Consider the following 26,237-nt stretch of genomic DNA (forward strand, 5'->3'; position numbering starts at 1 on the left):
CAGAGCATCATGGACAATGGGCATAAACCCTCGCTGACACGTTTTTATCGGGAGCAGCCAACAGCACCGGCTTTGAAGCCAAGCAGACTTTGGATCAAACCCTAAACGCTCTCCCTGCTACTGTGAGACTGGCATGTTACTTCGACTCTCTTGGTCTCCATTATCTTATCTCCAAGGATGAGCAGTCACTTCCCCATGCAGGGCTAGTCTGAACATTAAATGAGATACTGCTTGGTATAGAAGAGGCACTCAACAAATGTTCATTTGGCTATGGACTACTTCAGCATATCGCTTAAAAAAGAGCCTGTGTCCCTCGTGTTTATATGGGTCCATGTACCAAATATTGTGTAATCCCAGTACTTGATGTTGACGGTGGCAACAATAATGATTTCAGATGAGCCCAAGGCGTGTGGCAATTTACTAATTTCCTTGGAGTATACGTAGGCTGCCTGCATGTGTAAGACCACAATTTCCATATAATTTTTCATATAGTTTCCAGAGCACTCTTGTTTCTCACCCCGGAGAGTATAGGATATGCGAATTTGCATTAAGGCTTCAGAAGAATCTAGTCAAACACTTGCAAGGGAAGGTGTTTAGTATTTCCCTGGGGCAGGATAATTTTCTGACAGCACACACATCATGTGAATTCATTCCATCAGCCTCCAAAACAGTAATTATGTTATATCTATTATATTATACCTAAGGTTCCCCTGAAATTCCAATTAGCTGTTATTGTTTCCTTTGTTTTCTGGTTTCGTGGTCTTTTCTACAACTACTGTAGATCAGCTCATAGGAGTGATGTCTCAGTCAACTGTCCATTATCTGTGCAAATTGGGGGGAAATGCCATGTGACCATGTGGCCACCCGCTTGAAACCTCACCATGGCTTCCATTTTCTCTGAATAAAGACAAAACATTTCAACATGAGCCACCAGCAGAGCCACCATCACCATCACCTTCCAACAACAGCATGGCACCATGATCAACTGACCATCCGGAGAGACCCTGCCTGGGTTCGATTCCTAGTTTTACCACTTAATAGCTGGGTGACTGTGGGCAAGTTATTAATCTCTCTGTGTCTATCCATAAGAAGGGGTAGTCATAGCTCATATCCCATAGGCTGGTAACGGAGAGTTAGTGAGGCAAGAAAGGGCTTACGATAGTGCCTGGCACAAACCTGGCTCCCAGTACATACCAGCTATTGTTATCAGGGAGCATAACCCTCGGGGTGGGGCCTGCGGTTTTGTCTGGGAGGAAACCAAATAAAAATGTGCCACTCTTGGGTTACCCCCTCTGTATGACTCATGATCACGCTCTCTCACTGCTTTGGCTAATGATGTCTTTTTATTGTGGTCTTAAAAACAGCCAGTCAGTATATGGCTGAAAGGCACCACGTTTGGAGACAGTTCACAGAGGTCAACTTCCTCCTATGTTCTCTGCAGCGGCAGCTCTGCCCACAAGGTGCGGGGGGGTCTGGTCCTTTCCCACTTCCCAGACTCCTTGCACTGGCATGCAGCCATATTCCCTGCTCAGGCCACATGAACATCTTCTCAGTTCTGACTGACCGAGATCCTTTCTGCCACAGGGACTTTGCATATGGTATTCCCTCCACCTGGTAAATTTCAGCTCTCCACAGATCTCCAGGACACAGTGCCTCACGCATAGCGGGCCTTCATTTAATGTCTTGAATGCATGAATTAAGCAGTAATGTTGCTAACAATAGACAATGGAGAATCCAAAATTCTTTCCTAGATGGTAGAAATATGGGGAGACCCATGGGCTCAGATATGCCCTGGGGTCAGCACTAATGCGCTTACTTGCTCTGTCTGTAGTTGTTGTTAAATATACACAGTGACACTACCTGATACCAAATGGTACACACAAATTCCATGCCATGCGTCAAATACCACAGAGCTATTTCCTTTAGGGGGGCAGAAAGGCGATGGGTGATAATGGGTATGTAAGGGACAAATAAGGAGATGATTAAGGGTGTCTAAAAGTGACTGACACCTGGGTCCACTTCCAAGAGTCTGATTTAATTGGTCTGAGGTGCAGCCTAGGCGCTGGGAATTTTTTAAACTCCTCAGATGATTCTAATGTGCCACCAAAGATGAGCATCACGGTCTAAGAAAAGGGCTCTTGAATGGATAGATGATGTCACTGTGCCAAGAGCTGTGTGGCACAGCTCTCTGCAGCCAGCCCTTTTGCACAAATTTCACAGACGAGCTCCAATAAGGTTATGGTACAGTTAGCAGTGGATATCAACAGTGTCTATCAAGCTGGAAATTGTGTTGTTGGAATATTTAAAATCCTCAAAATTGAAGCTTGCGAGCTGGGAAAGGGAAGCCATGAGAGGTTAAGTGACTTGGTCAGAGTCCCTCGGCAACTGCAGGGCAGAAGCAGGATGAGAATTGGTCTTTTTAATTCAATCCAGTCATTTCTCAACCACCATCTGCTAGATAGAGAGTGCCAGAGAGCACGGCAGGGAGCACGTCTGTTCTATTTCCAGCCACAGGCACAGTTGCTGGCACACAGTAGGTGCCCGACACACATTTGCTGTATGAATGACTCCATATATCGTTTCTGAGAAGCCTACGGACATGTCAGAAGAACACAACTGCATGTAATACACAATTTATTCAATTGGGAACATGGTCAGATCACATTCAAATTATTCTGCTCAAAGAGGAGGGGAGGGAGGGTCTTGTTTGGAGTTCTAGGCTCTACGATCCCCCTTCCCAGAAGAAGGGGCTTACCAGAGACAGCTGGAGGGACTAAAGAGAGAATTTTCCATAGCACACTGGCTGGCATGTGAGCAACAATGAGTTAATCGTGGAGGAATAAACATGGGCATAGTTTTCTTTCTATTCCCTCTGGTCCCTCACCCTCCCTGCCTGGTGGTCTTGCCACTGTCTCCAGCACTTCATCCTAACAGTGCATAAAAATGACGCTGAAGGCAGGAAGTAGGTCAACATCTCTCTCTAAATGCTTCAAATAAATTAGTCATCAGCACATCCAATCATTGCCTTTATTTTTGCTTAGCAGTGATACCTACATTTCAATTGTGGACTTAAAAAAAAAGCTCTATTAAGGTATAGTTTATAAACAATAAAATATACCCATTTTAAGTGCACAGGTCAATGAGTTTTGACAAATGTATACACCAATGTAACCACCACTAAAAAGATAGACTATATCTATCTATCTATCTATCTATCTATCTATCTATCTATCTATCTATCTATCTATCTTTGGTGAGAAGATTGGCCCTGAGCTAACATCTGTTGCCAATCTTCCTCTTTTTGCTTGAGGAAGATTGTACTGAGCTAACATCTGTGCCAATCATTCTCTATTTTGTATGTGGGATGCCGCCACAGCATGGCTTGATGAGTGATGTGTAGGTCCGCAACTGAGGACCAAACCTGTGAACCCTAAGGTGCCAAAGTGGAGTGCACAAACTTAACCACTACACGACCAGACCAGCCCCTAGACAACAATTTTTATCGCCCTAGAAAATTTCTTTCTGACTCTTTGCAATCAATCTTCCAACCTCTAGCCCAAGGAAACTACCAATCTGTTTTCTGTCTCTATAAATTAGTTCTTCCTGTTCTAGAATGTCATATAAGTGAAATTATACAATATGTAATCTTTTGTGTCTGGCGTCTTTCCTTCAGGATATTGTTTTTGAGATCCAGCCATGTTGTTGAGTCTTGAGTTCATTCTTTTTAATGCTGAGTGGTATTCCATTGCATGGATAAATCCATGTACGATTAAGTACATTGTATGTAATGAAATTTTTATATTTTTACACAGTGACTTGATTATGGTGATCTTGCTTAAATTCACTTACTTCTGGTAGCATTATTTTGTAGATTCTTTTTGGTTTTATATGTACACAATCACGTCATTTGTGAGTAAAGCCAATTACACTTTTTCTTTCCCATCTGTATGGCTTTTACGTCTTTTTTGAGCTAACACACTTGCTAGGATCTTCAGTACAGTGCTAAATGAAAGCGAGAGCTGGCTTCTTCAGTCTTGTTCCCAACCTTACAGGGAATGTGTGTAGCGTTTCCTCATTAACTATAATGTTTTCTGTGGGTTTTTCAGACATCCTTTATCAGGTTAAGGAAGTCTCTTCTACTCCTAGAGTGCTAAATGTTTTTATCAGTTGTATTAAATTTTGTCACTTTTTTTCTGCAGTTTTTGAAACAATATGATTTTCTCCTTTATTCTGCTAATAAGGTCAAATATATTGGTCTTTAAAAAATTTTTATTAAAGCAATCTTGCATTCATTCCTGGCATAATACCCAGGAAAAGGTATTATCCTTTTCATATATTGCTGGATTCAATTGCTACTATTTTGTTAAGGATTTGTTACATATATTTTCATGAGGGATATTGGTTTGTGGTTTTCTTTTCTTATAGTATCTTTGACTGGTTTTGCTCTTAGAGTAGAGCTGGCTTCAGAAAATGAGTTGGGAAGTGTCCTCTATTTTCTGAAGGAGTTTTTTCCTTTCAATACTTTAGAGATGTCATTCTAGGGCCTGACCCCGTGGCCGAGTAGTTAAGTTCACGTGCTCTGCTTTGGTGGCCCAAGGTTTCGCTGGTTCGAATCCTGGGCGCGGACATGGCACCACCCATCAGGCCATGCTGAGGTGGCATCCCATGTATCACAACTAGAAGGACCCACAACTAAAATATATACAACTGTGTGCTGGGGGGCCTTGGGGAGAAAAAAGGAAAAATAAAATCTTAAAAAAAAAAAAAAGATACCATTCCATTGTCTCCTGACTTAACTTTTGTCTTTGATGAGAAGTCAGTGATAATTCTTACTTATGTTTCCCTGCATGTAATGTATCTTTTTGCCCCTTTGGCAGCTTTTAAGATTTTTCTATTTATTCCTGATTTTCAGCAATTTGATTACAATGTGCTTTGGTGTAGTTTTATTTGTGCTTACTATTCTAAGGCTTTATTGAGCTTTTTTGGTATGTGGATTTACACCTTTCCTTAAACATGGAAAACCTTCAGCCATTATTCCTTCTAACATTCTTCTCATCCTCTTTACCACTTAATATTGTTCCACAATTCACTAAGATTCAGTTGGTTTTCTTCAGGCTTTTTTCGCTCTGTACTTTAGTTTGGGCAGTTTCTATTGCTATGTTTTCAAATTGGTTGATATTTTGTTTCAGCACTGATTAATCTTCTATTGAGTCCATTCAGATATTGTGTTTTTCAGCTCCTGAAAGTTCTCTTTAGATATTTTTTATAGCTTCCATTTCTTGTCTCATTGTGTTCATGTTTGCCTTTAAATCCTTGAGAATAATTATAATAGCTGTTTTAAAGTCCTTGCTGCTGATCTCATTATTCCTATCCTTTCTGGTTGGTTTCCATTGGATTTTTCTTAAGCCTACGGGTCACATTTCTCAGCATCATCACATGTCTAGTAATTTTTGACTGGATGCTGGACATGGTGTTCTGGATTTTGTTGTTTTCCTTTACAGCTTTTGGACTTTCTCTGGCAGAGAGTTCAACTACTTGTGAATTATTTTTGTTCTTTAGAGACTTGTTTTTAACCTTAGCTAGGGTGAATCCAGGGTAGTTTTTACTCTGGGGCTAGTTTAGTCCTAAGACTGAAGCATGGTCCTTCTCTAATCTCTACTGAATGACTCAATTGATCAATAAAGCCTCTTTACTCTTGCTTGTCAAAACGTGAGCATCTCCCAGCCCTGTGTGAGCTCTGGTAATTTTTTAGCTTATAGCCTCCCACTTTGTTTTTGCCTGGCTTAGCGGTCTTTCAACTACATGTGGTTGGCTTAGTATTCTATAACAGACTCACAGATTTATATAGTTCTTCCTCCACAGAGCTTCCTCTTACTTGGTACTCCACAAATTCTAGCTGCTTCAGCTCTCTACACTTTGATCTTATCCCCTCAACTCAGTAAGACTGTCAGTGCTCTGCTTAGGTAGCCCTTTCTGCATCATGATCTGAAAAGAGCCCCCACGCAGAAAGCTGAGTCACATGTAGGTTTCACCTCCTTTGTTTCCATTCTCCTTAAGATCACCATCCTGTGTTGTCTGTTGTCGGATGTCTGAAAAGAGTTGTTTCATACATTTATTTACTTTTCAGTTTTCCTGCTGTCAACAGTGGGAAGGCAAGTACAGTTGTAGTTACACCCTTATTGCTGGAAACATAAGTTTATTGAAAATTCCATACTTGATATTTTTATAAAAATACTTCAACAGAAATATATTCTTGGCCATAAAAATGTAATTGGATCCAATAAGTAATTCATATCAACTTCATCAAGTAACTAGGAAACTACCTAAACCTATTTCTACCCACCTCAAAATGAACATATACCTCACATACTCAATCTTGATTTCTTACATAAAATCTAAGACTATTGGTCTTGCCAATGGTGCATAGTATAACTGAACTGATTTTGCTGTCAAGTCGTGACATTGAACAGTGGTTGTTCAACAAATCACGAAGTTTTATAATGGAATCCAGACCCCAGAATAACTCCTGACCACCTGGATAAGTTTGCTAGGCTGTAAGGAACAAGGGAAAGCATGTCTGGCCACAACTACATGCTATCCAGGAGAAGTCTCCCCAACTTAGACAACCTCTGTGTGAAGGTCCAACTAGGACTTGAGACATTTTATGGCTGTCTACCTGCCAAACCCTGTACTAGTTCCATTTATTATTTCTGCCCAGTAGGGGAAAACAGGTCTGCTCAGCATGGCCAACCTTCAGTGTGCTTTTCTCATTCCCAAGACCATTATTTTGGATGTAAGAAGATTAATGAGACTCCGGCACATTTCTATGAGGCACTTTCTTATAAAAAGACACCTTAAGATAACTGTACTGAATTACATCATTTCAAATACACGGACTCTGTGTACTGCTATATTTCTCTTTTATAATGATGTTTTGCCTCCTCACTAATCTTAAACATGGAACACTAAGTTCAGAATAATCTCATTTTTTATTTATCAGGACTTAGAATAGGGAGATAAGGGACCAAGAAAAAAATATGTGGGAATTAGAGAAGTAGGATATACCCACTCTCTCTTTAGGCCAAGTCTTATCTGGCCCCTACAGAACTTGAAACATCTCTTCCAGAAGCTTCTCCCTCCCCTCAACCCACAGAAAAGGGTGGAACTGTAGTCTTGTCTGTGGATGTGGGATTACCTTGATAAAGTCCAAGTACAACGGCATTTTGGAAAAAAGATGCAGCTCATCGTTTAGAAAAAGTAGGCTTTTTCTAAATCATACCAGAAAAGGTAATAAACAAAGATAATCATCTTTTGAAGGGAACATTTGTTAGGTACAAGACTTCACCTGCCTCCTTTTGCATTGTTGCCAGCTAATTGCAGACCCAGCTGCTACATGGGAATGGGAACATGACAACATAAAACTTCCGTATAGCTCTTGTCTCAATTGTTACTAAGTAGAGAACACATCTGATTAACTACTGGGAATGAGGTGCACTGTTTGAAGTTATTGGGTGTGTCTTTCTCAAAGGTGGTGGACACCCCATTTGTTTCTGCTTCACCCTTTGTGATAGCTGACTGAGAGCTCAACATTTCCAGGAGGCATCTCAATGGACGGGGCATTCAAAATACCTGAGAGCAGTAGTTTTTACCCTGGAACATTCTAGAATCACCACTGCCTAGCCTCTGGTCCACACCAATGAAGTCAGACTCTGGCAATGCTTCTCAGGTATCAATACTTTCGTTAAAGGTCTCAGGTGATTCTCATGGGCAGCCAGGATTAAGAAGCATTCTCTTAGACTGATAATTCATGCGAAATTGGAGAGCAGGAAATTACATGAACAGAGTTTCAATGGTTTTCTTGATCTTCTGCCTAGGCTCCTCTGGCCTCCCTCGACATTCTTTTTGCCCCCTTTAAATATACCCACCCCACTGTGTCTGCATCAGATTTCCATTCCTGAGAATAACCCATCAATTCTGAAAATGAAATGCTCAAATAGGATATGCTCTACAGTCTAGGATTTTCCAATGATTTAATTATCTAATTACTGGAGCCGGCTGCCAAGCACAAAAGATTTCATTCAGTTTCACTATTTTATAACACAGTTCAAAGAACATTTGAATTTCTAATTCAATTTTTGTTCTTTTGAGACCATTCTACAGGGTTTTGTATATCTCTCATGATAGCTCCATGAGGACTCATAATCTCTTTGGGCTTGTTCTTCACTTTTGGTGTATAATACATATGCTGAAGGAGAAGTGATGCTGAGATGGCTTAATTCTTCTAAGCCGGTTTTGTCCTAAATAGATTCCCCTGACTGAAAGGTGGAGGCTGGGGGGGACGGAAGCTGACGGGGACCAGAGAATACGCAGACTGAGGGAGCAACAACTGCAGCCAGTTTAGGAAAGAAAATGTGTATCTTTCCCTCCGTGTCTGCTCTTTAGAACAGCACAAACTTCTAAGCTCAAGAGCACAGCTGCTCATTGTTCTTTACACCCCGCCAGCCAGGAAAGCTGAGCAGTTCTGGGGCAATGAAGGAACTTGTGTGGTTAAGACAGCATTCCCAGACCTTGACCGAAGAGCCTCTTTGTTTGCGAAGCTATGATTCGGCAACCGAGCTGCCACAGTTCAAGGGTTACAAGGAGTGGCAAGTAGTGGGAGACCCCTCCCAGCCAGCCAGAGGAGCAAAGGATGCCAGCCACCAACAGGGTGACGCCACAGCCACAGACGTACAGCCTGGGTATCAAATTCACCATGCTTCAGGGGAAGAATGGTGTTTATGTTACAGCAATTCCATCCCTGCCCCCAAACCAACAAACGCTCACTTTTGAAAGCAGTAGGTGCTACCGTACAAACCATATATTTACGATTTTTTCTCTTGTGAGGGTCCAAAGTGGATCGCACAATTTCCAAATGGCCAGTAGGTGGCGCTAAAAGGCAGCAGCCGTGTGAGAAGGGGCTAACTCTCCATAAACGCCAGGCAACAACCTGGGAGCCAACGGTCCCTCTCTGGCCTACACATGTGTCCTTTGGCCTGCAGAGTACTAAATAATTGTTTTTTAATTACTTTACAACATTTTTAGAATGAATACAGATATTTCAGATAAAATCTGTATTTCCAGATTCTCCTAAAATATTGAAACATCTGGAAACGCTGGACTTCAATTCTATCAGGCTAAGAGCTGCGTGGAGCTGAGTGGTGATTACCCTTTAGAGGCGCAAACGTGTCATTGTCCCTCCTCCACTTCACTTAAGTTACTACCTGGACACTGTGGGCATTGGACTTGTCACACCTGTACACACCCTCAGCCTAACCTGAACACTTCATTTCATTGCAAAGTGTCTTTAAAATTGCAAAGCAAGGACAGGTGAATGCAAAGGGGGGGGGGGAACTTTGCAGATAACCTGCTTCAGAAGAGGATTTACATGAATTTGCATGGGGTGTCCAAGGTGTCTGGGACGTCGTCTTTGGAGACCTGAGCACTGAGCAGTGTGACCCATCCCATTAGCTCTCAGGATCCGTGACAGGGCCTCAGGGCGGGTCTCCCAGCCTAGCTGCTCTCTGTTCGTTCTCTGGCAGGTAAAGAGCAAGGGGAAATCTTCTTAGCTTTAATGAGATGGTGAAAAATGTAGGGCTCAGGCCCTCTGCGAGTTAAAGGGAGAGAAACTGTGGTTTGAAGCCCTTTCCTTATTGGACGTCACCAGCTCAGGAGGTTGCATCCCACTGGCTCCTGAGGACACCACACCTGTGTGGCTGCTCTAGGCTCCTGGGTGGGTTTGCCTTTCACCAACGTTTGGACTATGAGCTTCTAGTCTAAGCCAGCACTACATGCTCAATGCCCAATCTCCCACCAAAGGCAGGGAGGTTTGGGGCTGATACCTGAAGCAGACGTATGACCTCGTACAGATACACAGCACCAGCTCCTCAGTACCAGAACCAGAAGGTACGTTATTCTGCTTCGCCAGATTTATAGGATTTGTTTACCAAGATTTTGACACAAAGGGTCATTTTCGCCTCCCCTTTGAGTCCCATATAGCTCACATATTCCTTAACAATGGAAAAGGGTAAGGAAACTATTATGCAACACACTCTCCAAATAAAACACAGACTTTTTCTCAATAAATCATCCCCGGTGGCTGCTTTTTCTTTCTGAATTCATCCTCTAGTCTCAACTCACATTTCTAAATACATCACAGTTCCTTATAAAAAAATGCTTAGCGGACGATTCACCTTTGTGCACGCCCACTGGGGAGGAGCAAAGAGTCAAACACTGCAGGCAGGAAGTCTGAATGGGCTGTTGGATGCTCCATGGGGCTCCTTGCCTTTCAGCTCTCCTCCAAAAAGCAGATGTTTAATGGTTTTTTCATGTGTAAAAGCATGCACAGCTTAAACAAGTGGGTATAGATTGACTATAGTTACAGTGGAAGGCTCTAGACCAAATTACGTGTGTGAGAGGAAATCAGACTGGTCCAGTTCTGTTATCCAGGTCTTCGGTTACCCCCCCAGGAAAGGATGGTGGAAAGAACCCTGGAAGGTGCTGTGGGGCTAGGGATGTGGGAGGAGGCAAATAGGGGAAGAAAGCTGACTTTGGGCAAGTAAGTCAGTGGACACGGTCCCCGAAGAACATGGTCTGTACCTGGAGCTGTCGCATCTGCTGGAGTTGGAGCCTGAGTTCGGCCACACTGCGTCTCATGTCCAGCAGGCTCATGTGGATGGCCGAGGCGCCAGCAGGTAGGGGCTGGCTGGGGGGTCCCGTGGACTCCAGGGCGCTGAGAGGTTTCCCACCAGGAACATGGGGGGTTCCTATGAGACAAGAGCAGCAAAGTCCCTAAGAAGACCACAAAGGAAAGTCTGATAGACATCCCAATACAGACTACTGGTAACACTAAAAATGCCCAATTCCTTCACTATGAAAAAAATTTTTAATTATGTTGGTCCTCTAAATGGCAAAAATAAGGAAGTGGGTTTAAATAAATTATGGAACATTCCAGCCATATTATAGGCTGCATGTGTAAAAGTCATATTCTAGAATTTAGTGCCCTAGGAAGGCAGATCACAGAGCAGTATGTCCAGCATGATGCCATGTTAAGGAAGCCAGCTGTCTGTCTGTCTACCTATCTGTGTATCTTCTTGAAACACACAGGCTTGCACAGAGAAAAGATTAGATGTACATATAACACAGTGTTAACAGTATCTCCAGCTGGTGGTATGCTATGAGTTTTATATTTTTTATATTACCGCTTTTTGTATTTTTAAATCTGCATCGTGAATATCTATAATTTTATAATAGAGAAAATAATTTGAAGACTCTGGGACTTAGCACAGGTTGCCTTTGTGACTAGTCCTGGCAGGAAGCTGCACCCCAAGAACATGCCCTGAGTTCTGGGCAGAGATTTGGCTGATCGCCAAGGGGAAATTAATAAGAACTGGGTGCTCTCCTGAATCCCTCTGGGTTTCCAAACCAGAAGATGGAGGACCTCTACCCATATGTCCTTTAGTGAGAAAATCAAGCATGACGCGAAAATCCTCGAGGAGAGGAATTGACAAAGGCGGCGGAAAGAAACTTTTCCTAAACAGTTTTCTTGCTGTCATAAACTTTTGTTCCTTGAATCCGACTTAAATAAGCCTTGTGTATTTCATAAGTCCATCTGGGAAGGGCCTGATGTGACAAGTTTGCTTTAAAAATGACTCAAAAAGGACCCCAAGAAGCACTTCTAGGACCAGCAAGGTGGAGAACACAAAAGGAGCTGTGAATGCTTTTAGGACAATGTAATTCTACGGAATAGGCCTCCAGAATAGAATCCACATTACACATACACAAACACACACACACACACACACACGCTTCTGAAGGGGCTGTTCCTGTAAAGGACAAAGTGGAAGCTTTGCAACAGGCCAGGCTGGTCCTGCACGACACAACCCTGTCGCTGCTTTGCATATCCTGGAGTGGTGACAGTGCAGCGGGCTCTCTTTCCATCTTGGCCCAACATCCATTGGAACCTTTCCTTCCCTGGCACACACAGCCCTGCAAACCTCACAGAGCTGCGGCTATGGGATGTAGGTGGCAGGCCAGGGAGCAAGGGTGTGCCGCACAATTGTCCTCTTACTTGCTTGGCCTCAGCAACTCGAACAGAGAGCTGATGGCACATGTGGTTCCTCATCTTTAGAGAACCAGTCTCGCAGCCTCCCCACGGCCCTCTTGGGGAAGTCAGGGGAGCCAATGAGAAAGCATTTGAAGGATTTCCAAAAGAATCCCTGCAAAGCAGACAGTGAGCTTTTTATTTTTCTGAGCTTAACTGACCACTCCCATCAGCACCAGTCATGGCTCTGACCAACTTTTGCCTGTTCCTCCCCAAATCAGTCACCCTCAAAGGAGCAAGATAGCCATCTCTGCAATTGTTCAAAAGAATAGTCTCCAACTGTAAAGGTCCTCAGTGGAAGGACAACAAGTGACATTTCTAGTAACAGCAGCATGTCAGAGCTGACACAGCATCTTCAAGATCAAATATTCTGAGGGTGATCATAATAAACTGGAAGTTTTTCTTTTAGAATTGGTCAAGTTACTTTATCATCCCTTGATCTCCATAGGCAAAGGCGCATGGGTACATGCATGCAGACACACACACACACACACACACGCAAATCCATACTCATGCCATACACCACCATTTGTACAACAAATGATACACTGTCGGGGTCTCTCTCCAACAAAAATGACTCTGCACTAGCTAGCTTCTCCTATTTGGTAATAAGAGCTATTCTGCTAATTCTTCAGCCAAATGAAGGCCCACAATCCTTCTGCATCCCTTCTTCTCCTTACACATTCTGAGGGCACCAGTGTACCTCACCAATCCCTTGTATGGAGGAGAGGCTTGAGTCTCCACACCATCTGTTAGAGTCAAATGCTGATAAGCGACTTGAAAAACACCTTTCACAATCAAATTTCTTTCTGGAATCTACACCCATCAATCTGGTTTCTAACACCATCCATCATTCACTGAAATGGCTCTTTAAGGTGGCCAGTGATCAGTTGTCAACCCAACGGAGGCTGGACTGACATGACTCCTCGATTGACGCTGGGTTTTGTCACTCACTTCTTTTCTTCTCAGTCACTTTGAAACTTTCCTCTCTCTCATCTTCTCCCCTCTCTGCAGCTCCATCTTGCTCAGTCTCTTTTCTGATTTCTTCCTCGGTCAACCTTTTAAACAAACCCTAGCCTGCTCTGTCCTGGGCCTGCTTCTCTTCTCGCTGGACATGCTTTCCAAGGAGGCCACTTCCACGACTACCACCTGCCAAGGTCTCTCACATCTTTGTCTCCAGCATACAGTAATCTTCAGCTCCACAGAGCAACATCTTCACATCGTTACTGGACTCTTCTACAAGCAGACCCAATTCATTATTTCTGCTCATCTTCCTCAAACCTCTAACTCTATAGGCCTCATTTTAGCCAGTGACACTATTATTCACTCAATTTAAACCAGAAACCAGGAAATCATTCTCAGTATCCACTTCCTAGTAGTGTGACCTTGGGAAGTTCCTTAACCTCTCTCACCATCTTAGCTTCCTCATCTGTAAAATGGATATAAGAGTTATTGTGTGGCATAATGGAATTAACACAAGTAAACTGCTTAGCCCACTGTCTGGCACAGAGGGATCCCTTCATTGTGGTTAGCTGTGATTATTAGTTCTCTGAGCAGAGTGGGCAGGAGGTGCCTCTGCCAGCTTCTCTCCTCACCTGGAGTGTCAGCAGGTACAGAAGGCTGGGGGTGGCAACAGCAACAGGCTGAGACCTACAAGCAGGTGCCCTGAAGTCCATGGGTGGAGCTGGATCTGGTGGGTGGGGCCCCGAGTGGTAAATGAGTTCCCCTTCAGATTAAATTCACAGGACCTGGGATCTGCTCTCCACACCCACAAACGGGGAGTCCCATTCTAGTCTAGTAGGAGAGTCAGCGCGCAGTTCCTCTTCAGAACCTCAGGCCTTTCTGTGCACGTCCCCCTCTCCAGGCAAAGGCCTCTCCTTTCTCCTACCAAATCCTCTCTTAGGTAATTTACTTTAGTTGAGCATATCTTAATAAGAATCTTATTAAATGCAAATTTGATGTGAATTTAACGTATCCTGTTGTAACAGAAAGAACATGGGTTTGGGGGTTGGCCAGCCTGGCTATGACTCAACAGCAGTGTGGCTAACACCTTCTTATAGGGTTGTCCATGGTGTGCCTTCAAAATGGGAGGCTCCTTCTGTTCTCCTACATCCACAGTATACCAAATATCCTAAAGTAACAGGAAGTCTGGGTTTTCCTTTTTCATTTACCCTTGGCCAAATGAGCTCCTTCACTTCTAGACAGTTCCATGTACCTGTCTACAGAACAGGGATAATACTTCTCTTGTAGCTCACTTCCTAGGATTCCGGAAGAATTAATATATTTTACACACCAAATGCAGCTGCCATGGCAACTAAAGCCCTGTGGACCACATCTAGCCCTGACACATTAGCATGAGAAAGACCAAACTCAGTATAGACGTGGGGGAGCAAACACACACACGTGTTGCTAGTGGCATCGCAAATGGGCTTTGCCTTTCAGAACAGAAAAGTGGAGGTGTGTGGCCAGTGCCACTCAACTGTTCATCCCTTTGGACTTACTGATTCCACTTTGGGAAATAACATCCCATGGAAATTACACCTGCTCCTTCCCCCACGCTCCCATAAAGACATTTACACAATTTTTCAAAACAAAGAAATGAAACAACCTATATATCTTCAAAGGGACTAGGGCACCTTAAAAGAAAAGAGATGACATAAAATGACAGGTGGGTGGATCATGTTGATCTGGGTCATGTGTGTGTGGACATGTGTTCAGTTACCTCACCTGGAACATGGGAATAATGATTGTACCTATCCCATCCCGCATCCCGGGCACACGGAAAATGCTCACTAAATGTTTCTTCTTCTTCTTCTTATGTCACCAGAAGTAAAAAGGAATAAAAGGAGAATACAAAATAGCATGTACCTATTGATTAGAACAATGGTATTGGATACTAACCGTTTCGAGAACAGAACCTAAAGGAACGGAAGGTTTTAGTGCTGAGTAGTTCTTGCCCCTCCCCCAACATTATTGAGCTATGACTGACATATAACACTGTGTAACTTTAAGGTGCACAATGTGTTGAGTTGATACACTTCGATATCGCAGCATGAACACCTCCATAGTGTTAGCTAACACAGCCATCATGTCACATAATGACCATTTCTTTTTTGTGGTGAGAATATTTAAGATCTAGCCTCTTGGCAATTTTCAAGTATATAGTTCAGCATTGTTACCTATAATCACAGGGCTGCGCATTAGAACCCCAGAACTTATTCATCTTCTGAACTACAAGTTTGTATTTTTGGATCAACCACTACCCATTTCCCCTGCCTCCAGTCCCTGGCAACCACTCTTCTACTCTGTTTCTGCAAGTTCAGTAGGCTCCTTTTCTTCCCTAAGTTCATAATAAATCAGAAAATAAATGAATGAATGAATATCTCTAAAACAAACTGGCAATTGCTCTGAAGACAAGTTTAGCAATTTCCATGAAATAATTATCTGGCTGCAGCCAAGGTCACTGCTTGATTTGTAAGGAAACCAACAAATCTCATGAGGACTGGGAATGCTGGAAGAGCCAGCCACGCTGGCTTTACAGCGGAACTGCCCATACTCGGCTGGTGCGGAACCAGGACCCACAGAGGTCTCAACTTAAGTCCCCAATTCTGTCCTCTCTGTCATGCTGCACAACACTCTGTGGCTTCCCCAAATTAAGGTTTTCACCCAACTTGCCACATGCTTCCTGTGTCATTCAGCAGCCCAACACATCCTGGTAACCATTTCTATTTCGAACCCAATGGGAGGGAAGACCTCATATTCTTAAGAGAGATGCACCTTGAGCCTGCAGGATAAGATGTACATCAAATATACCTGGATGCGAATAAACTCCATGGGGAATACAGTTGGGGCCTCTTTTGGGGGAATGCTGGCACTTAAAAAGCGGGCCCTGGTTCAGGTATGCCTTTTTCTCCCACCTTAATCGCTGGTGGCTCCCTATCGGCTCTCATCCCTGCTCATCAATGCCCACACTGCAGCTAGGCTGAGGTCCTCCCCAGTGCAGAACCTTCCACTGGCTTCACTTTGCACTTAGAGTTACATCTAAGTTTCCTACCAAGGTATCTGCATGTGCTTCTCCCTCTACCTCGACAGCTTGTCCTTTCCCTCTTCACTTACCTAAGTCCGATTAATACCTCCTTCAGGCCTCTGTTTGTGTCACTTCCTCAGGGAAGTGCTCTTGGTCTAGGCTAGACCTGTTAGTTAAACATTCATCCTGTACTTTTTCTTAACACTCAACGCACATATAATTACTTGTCCCGTATCCATTTTCCTGACAGGACGAGGAGGCAGGCAGCCCCATCTGAATGATGCCCACTGTCCTTGCTCAGTATCAGACACACAAAGATTTGTTGGATGTATGACCATACAAGGGAATAAATGAATGAATAAGTAAATGAATGAAGACTGAAGGGCTGAGGTCCCTCGAATTAATGACAAATCTGGAATTCCAGCATTAAACAGGGAAGGAGTGGTGGCGCAGGGACTTACCCCAGAAGCCTCTGAAATCATACCACCTAGGTGACTAGGAAAGGTTAACACTTCTGGAAACAAGCCAGGGCTAATTAAAGGTAGCCTGCAGGCCTCCTGGAGCTGCGGAGAACACTTACCTGCACTATCTGTGTGGTTCTTACTGGCTGCAGTTTTCATCATTTTCTCGCTGGATAAAAGAAAAAGAGAGTCAGCTACATAGTTTCCCAGATGCCCTTTTTTGCCCCTTCCATTCACCATTCTAAGCAATCAGCAGCAGCTAGTGATGATATTAAGCAATGAGGGTATTGCAGCATCAGCACCACGATTGGCCAGGATGGAAAAGGCTTCCCAGGTGTGCATCTGACACTGCAGGTGGAATGCAGCAGAGGAGCACTCACGACTTTCAGATGATGGTGGATGTGGACACGTGTGGATGGAGGTTGCGGGCGCTGCACAGTGGTCCACGAAGCCACATGCACTGGGAAGCCCATTTACCCTTCTTGGGCCAAAGAGTAACCTTCGACCAAGAATTACCAGAAAGAAAAAAACAAACCAACCAACCATGCTTCATAGAGATGTGAATATTTTCAGCCTTGGAATGATTACAAGGAGACGGATTTGAATGAATGATCTTAATGATTAAAGAGAAACAGACTGAATTATTTTTCATTGGTTTGCTTTCTTTTTTTACCTAGATGCATCTTTGCTATTACTTGTAATGGGCCCTTTAAAAAGCGCAGACTGAACAAGGCCAGTTAAACTGGCAATCTGTTTCTCCATGGCTTGCATCCTCTCTCTGGAAAACAAGAAGATTATTTGTTAAATCTATGTTGACTTTCAGACTGGTTTGTCTAGGTGAATGATCACATGAGGGTTATAAAAGATACCACCTATTTCACCCCAACTTGGCTCAGGGAACGTGAAAAGCTTGCAAATCTTCCGTGTGATCATTCAATGATCAGAGTTGAGTATTAACCCAATGACCTCACTGGAAAGATACTGGACAGACCAGCAGAGCCTCCTGGAAAACTGAAAAACATCTCCCTTGGAAATAAAACTGTTTGCATGTCATGGATTTTGGAGCCTTTCTGCCCTGCTTTCGCTGTTTTACCTCTGGCACCAGCGGTGTCCTAGGCCAGCTGTGGCCTGGTGGCACACCCTTCTAAGCCGGACTCCTCAGCTGGGAGCCTGCTGACTGGCGTTGGTGTAAATGAAGGAGATGTTCTTGTTTTACAGTCCAAGAGCAATTCAAACGAATGTCTCTAAAGACCAAGGAAAAATAAGGTTGAAATCAGTGTTGGACTTTGGGGTGGAGTGTCCTCAATCGAATGTCATAGGAATTTTAACCTCAGGCTTTGACAGGATCAAGCAGGAAAACGAGTATCTCTAATTGGGTCATCTCAAGACGTGAATGAAAAATCCTCCCAATTAGTTACTGTGCACAGATACTTCATCTCTCTGTTCAGGGCTCTCTGTTACGTCGCAACTCATTTGGCTTCTGAAATAGGCTTGCATTTCTGTACCTCAGACAATGGTAGTTTCACAGAACTATGACCATTATTTTTCAACACATTATAAAAACACCACCCCAACAAAGTGACCTCTACTGACCAAGTGCAGAGGGCAGCACACATGTCACCATGTAGACATTCAGTTACACTTGCTTAGTGGTTAAAAGCAATAATGGGAGAGCGGGGACAACAGTGTGAACAGTGTGGGCACCTGGCCTGCCATTGTCCCCATCAGCAGGAGTCCTAGCATCAGCGTGGGACAGAGAAGTGACCGACTCTTCACTGCGGGTCTCAGTCCCACAGGCCTCTCGTGGTGTGAGCGATGGTGATTCCTGTGCCACAAACAGCATATTCATACATTGTGGCTTTTGAATACTAGCCCACTACTTTATCTGGTCCCCAATGGAAAAAATCACGGCAGTCTGTTCTTTCACTAGAGAAAAATAACTGGTTAATTTGGCGTAATCGAGAGATCCTATATCTCTATCTTGAACTTCATGGCCATCAAGAGGATTTTCAAGGGTGATGTTGTCCATACACAAGTTTTTGGCCTTGCATTTTGCCTTTGGAATATAAGCCTGAGTGCTGTGTGAAACACTGAGCTTAATTTCACAATGACAAGCTTCTCACTTCAGAATTCCAGGCATTTTCTTTAGTTTAAAATGGATAGTTCTGTCACAATACCGAGTGTCTTGGACATAAGTCATGCAGTCTGGATAGTTAATGGTTGTAAACCCACTAAGGAAAAAAATCAATTTAAGTATTAATAGTATGATCTCTTTGTTCTAATGGCATGGGAAGAAGAAATCTCGAACAGTGAGAGTGGAAGTGCCTCTCCACAGAGGCGTTCCCTGGCAAAGCAGCAAATGCTAAACCTCTGAGCTTCGAGCATTTTCTGTCACACCTGTGCTCTTGGCTTCCTCTCTGCCATCGGTGCATGTGCCAAAGAGAAAATTAGTAAGACATTCCAATCAAGAAAACAGGTTAGTAAACACACAACAGAAATCCTAAGTTCATCAGACCCGAGTTGCAATGGTGTCTCAGAACGTTGGGGTGGTGGTTGATCATATACCTGCCATGTGGGAAACACAGATCCACACAAATAGGCTCTTGAGAAATGAGTGACTTCCGAGGGGACCTGCTGGTACTGCGTGAAAGTTGTCCAGTGTCCCTATTCTTCCCCATAATGCTGGAAGTCAAACTCATGACCCTAGGAGTGGAGGTGCATTCAGAGCTACCTCCAGCTGTACTAGTGTTCTGCTCTTATTCAATCCCAGGCAAATGTGAAGGCTTTCTTTAAAAAAAAAAATAAGCGGCATGACATTTTTAGGGTCTAGACAGCTTTGGTTAGGAAGTGGCTTAAGGGATCTTGTGAAGCTGGAGTATGGGATAAGAAGGTGTGGTGACAACTGAAGTCCACACAGAAAACAGTAATATTAAGAAATGTAAGAAATCGATACATCTACGGCTGCAGAGGAAATGAGAATCTGATGGGAAAGAAGTGGCAGAAGGAGTGCCAGCATTGGTTCTAGGCACAATCCTGATTAGGACCAAAGCAGCGTTCTTTCTGGGCCCTCTCTGGTCCACAGCTTTCATCAGCTGGTCTACCAAAGGACAGCAGTAGAATTAAAAACCGAAACTAAGCACCTGCATCATCCCAGATTCAGGACATTGATCTTCAGCTGACTCATCTCCAAGGTTAGAACTGCAGAGTGTCACAGCACAGGTTGAGTCATCTCCACACTGGCATCCAGAGGGTTTCATATGAGTCTTTGGCATTTTCCTTGGCTCAGTGGGTACTTGGCTTCCCCCAGACAACGGTTTTAGGATGCAGAGAAAGACCATCCCCAAATAGCATCGCATTCTCCTTACTCCTCGAGATGGTGTTGACATAGTTGCAGAGCTGCCTGGGATGAGAGTTTGGATGCTTTGTGGCCAAACCTTATATTCTATCCAGGTGTCCACACTGTACCTGTGAGGATGGGACTGAATGCCCCTGGGTGGCCTCCTCTGGGCTATGTCACCATAGCCCAGGCCACCAGGAAGGAGACATGATCTGTTAGAGCCTTGAAAGTTCAGAACATTTGAGCTTGACGGTCAAGGGGGAGCCATTCTCTCCCACTGCCCAGGAAACAGCAGGGCCCGAGTGTGGCCGGGGCAGCAGCACACGCCACAATGACGGCACACGCGTGTCCCACCATCTCGGCCAAAACTGCTTTACAAAAATAGAACTCTTTTGACACATGGTAATGAAAAAACTTTTCCCCTCCTATTTAATCATCAAAGTGTTTCTGGTTTCAGGATTCATTTGAGGGAGATTATCTGATTTATAAATTCATAAATAAGATTGTCTTTCCATTTCATGGTTGGTAATCTGGAAACAATTTTATGATTTAACTAAATTACAGCAACTGGAAACTTATGCAGCCTTCTCCCATGATGAAATGCTATGAAGCATGTTTTAATGTAGCGGGGAAGAAAGAGAAATGCAGTGAAAGAGGAGACATTAAATACGACCCTGTCATTTTATTGCAGAGGCAATTTTGTATGATAATCGTTAGAATATTAAAGATGCTTAAGCTAATTCGTGCCAATATCGTTTGGTTTAAGGTATTATAGGACTGGTATAATTACCGTTGAAAAGATGGTTTAAAAGTGATTTCATAAGCCATTTTATATCATTCCATAAACCATATTTATGTGATTAGTAGGTATGGTTAACTAGTCATTTAGTGCCATAACTTAGCCTGGCTGAATGAATCTTCTTGGGGCCCAAGCATAATATTAATAAAAAATTCTAGTCCAATCCAGGGAAAGTGCTGATCCCAGAATTTGAATTCCTGCTGCTACAACCAGCATTCCTGGGTCTGTCTGTGAAGATGAAGCCAGACCCAGACTGCTCGTGGCCTCCTCTCTCTGTCTTCAGAGTCCAGGGAAGGAAAAAAGTCCGCATTAGCGGGGATGTGTTTTAGCCAGTAACTCCATTGACAGAACTTTCCGATGCCAGTTTTCACCTTCAACAGTTTTTGACTGGGGACTTGCCTTTGTACTGACCGAGGCCTCATTAAGCCTGAATTAAGTCCTTACCATTGTATATCTAAGTAAATTAATGGCTATTAAAAAACAAGTCAGCGCCATTAACAAGTACGAGACTGGTAATTCCCCTATAATGAATCCCTAAGGATATGTTTTTTAAATATCCAAAAGGAATGCTGAGGAGCTGGCGGAAACCAGCCAGCCGAGCTGTTGTGACTAGCCCCTAGTCAGAGGCATTCACTTTTCTAACCAGTTTCTAACTGTGACATCTAGTGGTGCTGGACAGTCAGTAACAACTATGGTAACCAGGGCTGGCATTCAGAGACTACTTACTAGGTGGCAGATCAACTCACTTCTAGTTCTAATATTTTGTGATCTTTTTTTGGTTCTTGCTCATTGCCTGTCATCTCTCTCCCACCCAGAAAATGAGACCACAATGAGTCATCAACAAATACCTTTGAGCACTTAATATGTATTAGGAGCTATGCAAGCTGCCGTGGACACAGCAGTGAATAAAGTATCATTGTTCTTAAGCAGCACCTGCCTTTCACAAAATCAGCTTTTTGGGGGAGGGAGAAATCTAATTGAACTAAACCCCTTAGTCTTGGCAGTGCCAAAGGCATTTTCCAGAATTGAATAGTGAACATGTTTAAAGCTATGCCCTTGTTTGCTCATGGCTTGATTCTCTGGTATGAGGAAAAAGACCAAAGTAATTGAAGACACTGTTTTCAGATGAGTTCAACAGAACACTGGAATTCAAATGATCTGAATTTGTGGTATAGCTTCAAAAAGGATTTTGAGCAATCAACTTTCTTTTTCTGCCCAATGTTAACCTTTTGATGAAAGAGTTGTATAACTAAAGACATTCTTCCTAAAATTCCCAATGAATTTACCTTCTCATTGAGGCATCTAGATTTACTGAGGAGATACTGATGGAGTTGGTGGTAAGTGCAACGGGGCCACCAATGATACATCCCTCTAAATTTTTCGTGTGCATTAATACCGTCCTGCTACCATCGCATGCCCCTTAGGGTAATGTCCATGTCCTGCACTTTTTCTTGCATTCTCAGTCCCTAGGTGAGGACTGGGCACACAGAGGGTCATGAAGAAATATTATTTATAACCCTGACCTTGAAGACTGCTATTCCTCCCCACCCCCGTCCTCTGCTCATGGAGAAGGAAGACTGGGCATGTTCAATGTTCCCTATTGCCACTTCAATCAATCATCTGTCAACCTCCCTGCTTCTGAATTCTGAATTACTCATTCATAAATTCCCTATCAGCATCCAGGAAATTCCCTGACATCCTTAGATGACTTCGGTATGGGAAGCTGGCCTCCTGGCTGTCACACCCCAGTCCATCATCTTTTGTAGCTTCAACATCTGTGCTGATAACCTTTTCAAAAGCTGGCATTATAGATCCTCAGTGTCTTCTTCAGACATACTCTGGAGTCTTACTGGGTAGGGTTTTACTGTCTAGATCTGAAACTCCAGAATCCCCTGTAAGTATAGCGGTCTTTGGTTGTCTTCAGTTCCCTTCTTTACACAAACCAGCTCTTTACCTGCATCCTCACAACCTTCATCTCCAACCATCAATACTGTCTGGAAATTCCTTTTAATTTTCCTCCTCCGCACGTGTGTGGAACCCACACACTCTCTTCACTGTCCTGAGTGGATTCTCTTGCTTCTGGCCTCTTTCTTGGCCTTGCCGTTCCTATGTTGGACTGACTTTGCCTTCTGACTGACTGAGCAGGGGAATACATGAGAAGAATTGGCCCCTTTGTGTCCCTTCTATTTCCTCATATATCACTTCTTTTTGGTGATGCTTCAAGGAGAAGAGTGTGGAATTCTCTCTTCAGGCAACCAGGTTTTCTCCAAATTAGGAACAGACAATGACCAAAGCGAAGGTGTTCATCTGGAATGCTCTCGTTGTACTTATAATCCATGAAGATATACACATTTAATGACACCCATAAAGAAATGGGTAAAAATGGAGCCCCATTTACAAGGATCTGGGGGGAAAAAAAGCTATTTCTAATCTTTCTTCATAAATTCACCAAAGGCATTGAGAGAATGAGAGCTTATGGGATGTGAAGAGAGAATGCTGTGGCAATGATGGTATTCCCTGTAATAAATAGTTCTTCACTTATTAGTGACTAATGCTGGTCCCCTAAATGCCTCAGCTGACATTTGATTACCAACACCTTCAATTCAAATCAACAATCGCTACTGAGTGTGAACGATGAGATAGGACTGGGGGTAAGTGATGCCAAGGTCTTTCTTCTTGACTCCAGATTTCAGATGACCTAGCTTGGGCGGGCACAGCTGGTTGGATTCTGCAGGATGCATGTCCTCTTAGGGATCAAGTGCTCCTGGATGATGAGACACAGCAGTCAGTTGGGAAGAGCAACTCCTCTGAAGAGGAGACTGTGAATGAAGCCAAAAAGAATGGTAGGATTTAGCCAGAGGGGGAAGGGGAAGGAGAGTAGAACAGACTATTCTAAGGAGAGTTCCAGGCATGGGCAGAAGCATTAGACTAAATAAAATTTAATGGAAGCAAACACACTGCACCGGGAATTAACGTAGATTTGTGCCCTGACTCCCTCACTTACAGCCATGTGACCATTCTTTCACCCATCAATTCAACAGGCATTATTGAGCACCTACGATATACTCTAGGCACTGGGGATACAGAAGTGAACAAACAGATAAAAACTTTTGTGCATGTGGAGGTTATGTTCTACCGACAATAAACAAAATGAATAATTGATCTCAGACATTAATGATGTGAAGGAGAAAAACAAAGGCCAGGGCGGGGATAGAAGGGGATTTGACATTTTAGATAGGGACCAGAGAGGACCTCACTGAGAAAGTGACTTTTGAATAAAGACCTAAAGGAAGTGAGGCAGCAAGCCATGAGTATTTTATCCAGGGAAGGAACATTCCAGGCCACGGGAGGAGCAGATGCACACACCCAAGGCTGGAACATGCTGGCTGGGAGGAGCAGCTGGGAGGCCAGTGTGCCTGGAGCAGAGTAAGTGAAGGGAGGGTAGTAGGAGATGATGTCAGAAAGGTAGCAGAGGGTCGACCTTGTCAGGGCTTAAAGGGGATCATATAACTTAATCTTCCACACCAGGATACTTTTGAAAGTGAAAGGGAGCTATTGATTATTGCAGAAGGACACAGGGATAAACTGGAACTGTGCCCGTCCAACTGGGAAGTGTGTTCTCCCTACTTGCAGGTCATTTTAAGGACTCTGGCTTTGACTCTGAATGTGATCGGAGCCACCGTGGAGGTCTGAGCTGAGGAGGGATGGGAAAGGACTTGCATTTTAACAGGCTCACTCTGGTTTCTCTGCTGCGAGCAGACAGAAGGTGGGCAGGGACAGGTGGGGAGACCAGGTAGGAGGCCGTCGGAGCAGATCAGGTGAGAGTGGTGGTGGCTTGGAGCAGAGTGGCAGCGAGAGGCCGAGAGCAATGGCTGGAGTCAGGGGAGCTTCAGATATAGATCTGACCGCGTCCTCTGGTTGTCCAAATGTGGAGTGTGAGAGACAGCCATCAAGACAACGCCAAGGCCTTTGACCTGGTAATGGATGAATGACATTTTCATCCTTGAGATGGGAAGACAGGAGTTCATTTTTGGATGTCCTGAGTTGGGGTTGAGCAATGGACCTCCAAGGGGAGATCAATCTGCACCCAAAAATCACCGAATGCCCCTGAGCCTCAGTTTCCCCAACCGTCAAACCAGGATAACAACTTCCTTCCCTGTCTCTCAGGGCTGTCATTCTACAGAGACGTAGAAAATGAGGGCAAAGGAGAGAAGGTATGTGCAAGCACATTATAACTGCAAAGCATATGGATGCGCAAGGCTTCCTTGTACCCCTTCAACTTCATTCATTCAGCAAATGTTTTTCTGGCAGCAACTGTGCGCCAGGCACAGGTGCTGGGACTACAGCAGTGAATAAAACCAAGGGCTTGTGGAATTTACATTCTAGAGGGTAAGGATAATGGTACAGCAAACTAAATAGTAGACAAATAGAAGTATATAAGTATATATAAGTATACACATGAACACATATATATTCAGATACATTTCTAAAATTTACTTAATTATACCATTTTGTGTGTGTGTGTGTGTGTGTGTGTGTGTGTGTAAGTGTTGCAACTTCCAGTACAATGGTGGGAAAAGGGCTCTCTGAGCTGATGGCGTTTGAGTGAAACTCCAATGTTGGCGAGGAGCCAGTCAGGTGGACATGTGCTAGAAGGGTGCATGAAGCTGAGGAAGAGACAATGCAGAGTCCCAACAAATTCAAACACAGGAAACCAGTGCTGGAGGAGTTCTTGCCAGGCAGTGTAAGAGGCTGAATGAACTCTTGGCCCGCAGAGGAAACAGGGCCTCCTCGGGCTCCCACCCTTTGTTAAATAGAGGTGCCCATTCTTTTACGCCCAACACTCAACAAACACCATTTCTGAAATCCTGCCCCATAGAATTCTAGAATCATATAATTTTCTAGTTGAAGGGAACTTCCTTAGGCCCCACAGCATTCTTTTCTGGTTCCGTGATCTTGACTGAAGTCAAAAAAGGCATGACAGGCCTGGCAGGTCGGGCAAAGCTCAGCCACACCCAGGCCTGTGCTCCAATGTGCACGGTCATTGATTTCCAAGGTTCCAATAGCGTTCTGCCCAGCACAGCAGCTGTCCTTGGCAATGCTCCAGGGAGCCTTTACTCGATTTCACAACTTACTTTCCGGGCAGGCTGTTCTGCCCAGAATACTGTCCCAAGTCAGGCCTGAGGACACACAGTCTCTCAGATCCAAATGGCCAGATCCAACAGCCTTGCTCTTTCTGTAAGGGGCTATGGCTTCATGCTTTTATGTCAAAAAGACTCTTATTGATAGAGAACTTTCCAGTTCACAAAGTGATTTTACACCCATTTTCACTTAAACTGCATACACCTCTTAAGAGGTGGTGGTTACCATCCACTCTGACAGCAAAGGACACTGAGGCTTAGCGAGGCCTAAGGGAGCACACCTACGTCTCCTGCAGACCCTCAGCCCACATGGCTTTGAGTGGCCTCCCATGG

General features: G+C 43.9%; 1 protein-coding gene across 33 annotated transcripts in view; it reads right to left on the reverse strand.

Moving 5' to 3' along the window:
- KIAA1217 (KIAA1217 ortholog) overlaps window positions 1-26,237 on the reverse strand; it is a 702,592-nt gene that overhangs the window by 29,468 nt on the left and 646,887 nt on the right. For 19 of the 33 annotated variants that reach the window (XM_070501282.1, XM_070501283.1, XM_070501286.1 and 16 more), the window contains 3 exons: window positions 17,301-17,405; window positions 16,747-16,796; window positions 10,636-10,802 (listed from right to left, as the gene is read on the reverse strand). In XM_070501282.1, the coding sequence (XP_070357383.1) occupies window positions 10,636-10,802; window positions 16,747-16,796; window positions 17,301-17,405 (322 nt within the window). The remainder of the gene's footprint in view (window positions 1-10,635; window positions 10,803-16,746; window positions 16,797-17,300; window positions 17,406-26,237) is intronic. The other 14 variants (XM_070501298.1, XM_070501284.1, XM_070501281.1 and 11 more) reach the window with 1 other exon arrangement.

The sequence above is a fragment of the Equus asinus genome, chromosome 29 (genome assembly GCF_041296235.1).
Source record: "Equus asinus isolate D_3611 breed Donkey chromosome 29, EquAss-T2T_v2, whole genome shotgun sequence".
Lineage (NCBI taxonomy): Eukaryota > Metazoa > Chordata > Mammalia > Perissodactyla > Equidae > Equus > Equus asinus.